This window comes from Trachymyrmex cornetzi, unplaced genomic scaffold (assembly GCF_001594075.2).
Source record: "Trachymyrmex cornetzi isolate Tcor2-1 unplaced genomic scaffold, Tcor1.1 scaffold630, whole genome shotgun sequence".
Taxonomy (NCBI): domain Eukaryota; kingdom Metazoa; phylum Arthropoda; class Insecta; order Hymenoptera; family Formicidae; genus Trachymyrmex; species Trachymyrmex cornetzi.
The window spans coordinates 83213-89507 of record NW_017299949.1 but is presented as its reverse complement, the minus strand read 5'-3'; the positions used below and the strand labels follow the sequence as shown (position 1 = coordinate 89507).

At 35.8% G+C, this 6295-nt stretch overlaps 2 protein-coding genes across 2 annotated transcripts in view; one reads left to right on the top strand and one right to left on the bottom strand.

Annotated features, from left to right (window-relative positions):
- The first annotated feature begins 2714 nt into the window (after positions 1-2714).
- Positions 2715-4678, top strand: Rpt1 (26S proteasome regulatory subunit Rpt1). The gene is made up of 6 exons (XM_018516355.1): positions 2715-2949; positions 3027-3064; positions 3184-3666; positions 3761-3925; positions 4011-4177; positions 4233-4678. Exons 1-6 carry the CDS (start codon positions 2727-2729, stop codon positions 4609-4611), a joined length of 1455 nt encoding a protein of 484 aa, XP_018371857.1. The 5' UTR covers positions 2715-2726; the 3' UTR covers positions 4612-4678.
- A 121-nt stretch (positions 4679-4799) lies between these two features.
- dib (Cytochrome P450 302a1, mitochondrial) overlaps positions 4800-6295 on the bottom strand; it is a 40560-nt gene continuing 39064 nt past the window's right edge. The window contains exons 5-8 of the mRNA XM_018516354.1: positions 5686-5836; positions 5326-5574; positions 5015-5239; positions 4800-4931 (exon numbers count right to left, since the gene is read on the bottom strand). Of these exons, the coding sequence (XP_018371856.1) occupies positions 4818-4931; positions 5015-5239; positions 5326-5574; positions 5686-5836 (739 nt within the window). The 3' untranslated portion in view covers positions 4800-4817. The remainder of the gene's footprint in view (positions 4932-5014; positions 5240-5325; positions 5575-5685; positions 5837-6295) is intronic.

Here is a 6295-nt window from a genome sequence, read left to right as displayed (position 1 = left end):
AGAAAGAACGATCTTATTATTCCTACCTCTCACTCTAATCGTCTTTCTACCCCCACCATTGCCATCAGCGGTCCATTCTAGATGTCGATGATTATGTACCTTGTGATGTGAAAATGTTTTTATAAAATACACACGTATGCCAGAAATCCTTGTTGCTGTGCTCGTACTACAGAAGCCGCCTTATTAGAAAAATGTAAACAATACTGCTCATTACCAAAATTATCTTCAAAAATAAGAAATCAAATAATAACATATAAAAATATTATATCGATTTTCTTAAATCATATAACAAAATACTTTTTATTTCATCATTAAAAGAGAGAAAATTAGCATATACAAAAAATGAGGAATTATTGAAATGGAATAATCTGACACTTAAGGTGCCTTTTCATGCTGCCGCTCAACGCTTATTTTCAGCGTCAAAACAGATCACGTGAACAAAATTAACGCTTGATATTCGTCAATTTGTATCACGTGACTTATTTTGATGCCAAAAATGAGTGTCGAGCGTCAAGCATAAAAAGGCGTTTTAAAATGTGCTCAGTCCATAGAGATATAAGAATAGAGCGCGTCAGCAGTAGGCTGACGCGTGAGTGGCTGCGATATACGAATAGAAAGAGAACGATGCATAGTTTCCCTGTGTGTCTTTGTCTAATCTCGCGCACGCGCAATATGACTTCGCGCTGGTTGGCCGGCCGTGGACCCCGCGGAGCCGATGGATTTCAAACGCCGGCGGATGAGTTGTAATGCAAAGTAATTGATTTTGACATGAAAATGCATTAAAAACATTCGGATTTTTTGGCGAAGACAGCGGAAAACATGTTCCTTTCTAAAATCATGAAGAAAGAATATGGAAATGATGCGAAATATTTTGTTTATAAGCACGACAATGTCCAAATTCATGTTTTGGACACTGTCGTGACAAGTACGCGTTACATATTTGATAGGACTGAAAATGTTAAAATGCAATGCTAGATTTATAAATAAACAATCCTCATGTATGATTTAATTAATTGTAATGAAAATAATGGTGTTAAAAAAGTAATATTGCAAATACAGAAGAAATGGTACCTTTAATATTCTTCTTTATCATGTATATGATGAAAATTCTCTCATTCTTTATCATGTATATGATGAAAATTATTATTTAAAATTATTTTAAAAGTAAATCATTTTAATTGATTGATATTATCACAAATTTCCCTCGCTATCCGATGATCAAATGCGATAAACATTCTATAAATTACGTATCACTCGTTGGCAAAGGAGAAAGTATCACAACATTTGCAAAATCGAAAGCGGTTAATTCCGGCATATTCACTACCATGCTTGTAAGTAAACATGGATGGGCTGCGCGCATGCGTCATTAAACAAGAATGACACGAGAAACTATGCAGCGTTCTCTTTCTATCCCGCTAACGCTTGTACCTACGGCTTTTGCCCTCTATTTATAATATCTCTATGGCTCAGTCTCGCGAAGCGAGATATTAATCGTTAAAGTAAATTACTGTTAAGTTAGGAAATCTATTACATCGACGGCATAGAGAATTACATAGATTCTCTACTGTAAAAAATTATGTAGAAAACGATTTGTGTTTCTAAAGCAGATAATTTATGTTTACAAAACAGACAATTTGTGTAACCGCTATGCCATCTTTTATTTCACACAAAAATGCGTCGAATAAGCATATTTCATTGAAATTGAAGGGGTGGCACCCAGTTGGACACGGCTCAATTGGACACGAGCCACTCACAGCGCTTGAGACTACAAAGCTCCTATGCACCGGTCGCTGTGATTGGTGGTGTCCAATCGAGACGTGGTCAATCGGGATCACCCCAAATTGAAGGTGAGGAGTGTTTTCTGAATAATTAAGTTGTACAAAAGTATGTATACAATATATATAATTTACTAACTTTTATTTATACAAAACTTAGAGCTCAGACACACACTCTTGCATAACGCATAACGCATAGTGCATAAGCGAATCAACTAATCAGAAGCTTTCCTTTCCTCTCATTCCATGGAAAAGAAGAATTTTGATTGGTTGATTCGCTTATGCACTATGCGTTATGCGTTATGCAAAAGTGTGTGTCTGGGCCCTTACCCGAAACTTAACCTCCTTCAGAACATGCACTGCCGTCAGCCTTTTTGTGGCCTTTTGCTTCTACAGAAAAAATATTAAATATCCATCACATGACCAAAAAGTCGCCAAGCCATTGGCTATTATTGAGATTGAAGATTGAAAAAATAGATCGAGCTCTAATTTCAATCTGTAATTTCAATCTTTGCTTTCTTCGTTCTGATTGGTCAAAATCCAATCTCCAATATGCAATCTCAATGCAATCTCAATCGCCAATAGGTGCATCCAGAAGCACGACCGCTCATTGAGCGCTCATTGAGCTCTTGTATCTGTTTGGTCTATATTTTTCGATCTAATGGAATATGTCAATCAGATGCAAGAGCTCACCGAGCGCTCTGTGAGCGGTCGTGCTTCTGGATGCACCCAATGCGTAGTCCGATTCCGGCCTAAGACGGTCTTGAAATAAGAATCGACTATTAGCGTTTTCGGCCCGACCGGGTTTGCACCAACCTGGGTTGGATTAACGGCGTTTTGCGCTCTCCTATTGGTAGAGCGTGTGATATCAACCAATAGGAAAGATTAATCCAACCCAGGTTGGTGCAAACCCGATCGGGCCGAAAACGCTATTAGAGAATCGATACCCAGATGTCGCTTCGGAGGTTCTTTACTGATTTTGCTTGTAATCAGAAGGAACGTAACCTCAAAAAAATCCTGGGAATCGGAATTGTTAACTTTGCTAATAACAAACGTCAAAAGCGTAGTGTGAGCAAGCAGAACGATTTAACAAGAGCGAACATGCCGGATCATCTAGGAGAAGATATGCGGAAGATGAAGAATGAGGAGGAGAAAGAAGAGAAGGAGATAAAATGTGAGCTCCATTTCGTGACTTTATTGTCAATCTTGTCATAATTTCTATTTCCTAAAGGCTGTCTCCTGAATTTTCAGCACTAGATGAAGGCGACATCGCTTTGTTGAAGACTTATGTGAGTTAATCATTGTTATGTTGTTGTTAAAAGGGAAATTTAAAATCAATATACAGAGATGAATGCTCATTTGCTATATAAATGTTTGTTTAGAATCCTTGTAAATTTGTTTTAATTAGGGCCAAGGACAATATACGAAAAGTATTAAGGCTGTTGAAGAGGATATCCAAACAATTATCAAGCGTGTGAATGAATTAACTGGGATCAAAGAGTCTGATACCGGTCTGGCACCACCAGCACTTTGGGACTTAGCAGCTGACAAACAAACTCTGCAAAATGAACAACCTCTGCAAGTGGCACGCTGTACCAAAATCATAAACGCAGATTCTGACGATCCAAAGTATATAATAAATGTGAAGCAGTTTGCAAAGTTTGTAGTTGACTTGGCAGATTCTGTAGCGCCAACAGATATAGAAGAAGGTATGAGGGTAGGAGTAGATCGCAACAAGTATCAAATTCATATTCCTCTGCCATCCAAAATTGATCCTACTGTGACAATGATGCAAGTAGAAGAAAAGCCTGATGTTACCTATAGTGACGTTGGTGGCTGCAAAGAACAAATTGAGAAATTGAGAGAAGTTGTTGAAACGCCACTATTACATGTTGGTTTATAATCATACTATTATATAATATAATCATACATTACATTTATGAACAAAGTATAACAAATATTAATGTAATAAATATTAATTGCAGCCAGAAAAATTTGTCAATCTTGGTATTGAACCACCAAAAGGTGTTTTGTTGTTTGGACCTCCAGGCACAGGAAAGACTTTATGTGCTAGAGCAGTAGCTAACAGAACAGATGCCTGTTTCATTCGTGTCATTGGTTCAGAATTAGTTCAGAAATATGTTGGTGAGGTATGTTAGATGTGTAAAAAAAGCTGTTATAGCAATTATAAGTAAGCAAAAATCTATATGAATAATGTATACAATTCTTTTGCAGGGTGCTAGAATGGTAAGAGAACTATTCGAAATGGCACGAAGTAAAAAGGCATGTTTGATCTTCTTCGATGAAATCGATGCCATTGGCGGTGCTCGATTTGATGATGGTGCTGGTGGCGATAATGAAGTCCAACGTACTATGCTGGAGCTAATAAATCAATTAGATGGGTAAATTGTCTCATTTATTCTTAAAAAAGCTGCCATCTAATGTCAGTTTTTTTAGATTTGATCCGCGAGGCAATATAAAAGTTCTGATGGCGACAAATAGGCCGGATACATTAGATCCTGCACTAATGCGACCGGGTCGCTTGGACAGAAAGATAGAATTTGGTTTGCCAGATCTTGAGGGACGCACGCATATTTTCAAGATTCACGCACGTTCAATGAGTGTCGAGAGGGATATCAGGTTCGAATTGCTCGCTCGTTTGTGCCCTAACAGTACAGGCGCTGAAATACGATCGGTCTGTACCGAAGCTGGTATGTTTGCAATCCGTGCACGACGCAAGGTTGCAACGGAGAAGGACTTCCTCGAGGCAGTTAACAAGGTCATCAAATCATATGCCAAATTCTCTGCAACACCAAAATACATGACCTATAATTAGAACTAATTCGCAAAACGTTTAATTTTCGCATTCAATAAGTTATTATCAGTGCGTCATATAAATCTTATAATTATTTTTATTGCTGTATCTATTGAATTAATCAAGAAACAATTTTATTCTCAAATAGAATATAATAAATGTTGTTTTCTAATACAAGAAGTTTCTAAGAGTTCTCTGTTGTTACAGTCTCAATGACTTGTTTTTTTCTATGCATGTAGATTTTCAAATCTCAATTTAATAGGTCCGTCAGGTTTATTGATTAGTAACGAAACCGAATCAAGAGAGTCTCCACACCATGTAAACCGCAGGTTTCTGCAGATCTGGAAAGAATTTATTGAATCATCATATGATTATGCATTATAATATGTTATGAAGAATGGTACATAATTCTTAAGACATGTACCCGAAGTAAAATAACTTGCAAATTTTGTTCAGCGAATCGTCTTGCAATGCATGATCGTGGACCATGGCCAAAAGGCAATACAGTATATGGGTTAATAAACTTTTCTTTCAGCTTGATTATTTTGTCATTGTTATCACGTAACCATCTCTCTGGTCTGAATGAATTTGGTTCGTCGAAATACTCGGGAAGCCGACAAATCACTTGATTTTGTGTCACAACTACAGTCTGAAACATTTCATTAAGATTTTCTCTTTTACGTCACTATTCTTATAAAAATAAAAAACATTTATTGGTAAACAAAAATACACTACTCCTTCGGGAATGTGATATCCGCTCAGAACTACATCAGTTTGTAGGATACGGCCTATTCCTACAGAGAGAGGATTTAGCCTAAATGTTTCCTTTATTACAGCTTTAGTGTATGTAGCGTTCCTTAGGATTTCCGCCGTTATAGGAGACATAGGATCCGTTAACAAAGCCGCAGCCTCTAATCTCAGTTTTTCTTGTACACTTGCATTTCTTGCAAGGTGATACAAGGCGAACGACATACTGTATGTCGTCTAAAATAATAAAAATTCGTGCACAAGTTAATTAAAAAGAAACTGGGCTAGGCTTATAAAAATTTGAATATTTATCTAATTTACAAGTTTATAAGTCTATTGAAAACTTACAGTATCCACACCAGCGAGCAACATATCACATGCCATTCCCACGATATCTTTGATGTCTAAAGTCTCATTTTTTAAATATTCCTTGAGAAGAGACTGTTTTCGACATATTGATGCATCTTGATTTCTCTGAGTAACCATTTGCAACGCTATTCTGTGTGTATCCCCAAAATTATAAATTAGAATTGAGTAAATCATGAATAAAGTTTCAACAGAAATTTATATCATTTTGTCATGATCCTTCCATAAATAATGCAAAGATTTTTTGTGACTTTTTGTATAAAAATAGCATTTAAAAAAAAGAAAAATTGAAATAAATTTGTTAATTATTTTATGGTATGTTAAAAATCTAATTTTGATAAAATTTAGAGAAATTCAGAGATTTTTTTACGTATAAAAAATTTATTTAAACCAACAATTATTTTATAATATATCATTATTTTTATATACAAAAATCTACAATTATACAATCAATTTTGTTTCAATTTATCACTTTTTTTTAGAATAAGAATCAAATTTATTTATAAATAAAAATTGCCTACATGTGCGGTCGTTATTCTTTAATGCAGAAGTCAAGTGTATACAAACCAAAGATAGAAAATGGACTGCGCAG

What these genes read in the sequence shown, in the direction of transcription:
- Rpt1 (XM_018516355.1), top strand. Translation starts at nt 2,727, where the DNA reads ATGTCGCTTCGGAGGTTCTTTACTGATTTTGCTTGTAATCAGAAGGAA. An exon ending in TCGCTTTGTTGAAGACTTAT is followed by an intron (nt 3,065 to 3,183) that starts GTGAGTTAATCA and finishes TGTTTTAATTAG; the next exon opens with GGCCAAGGACAATATACGAA. An exon ending in CTAATAAATCAATTAGATGG is followed by an intron (nt 4,178 to 4,232) that starts GTAAATTGTCTC and finishes CAGTTTTTTTAG; the next exon opens with ATTTGATCCGCGAGGCAATA.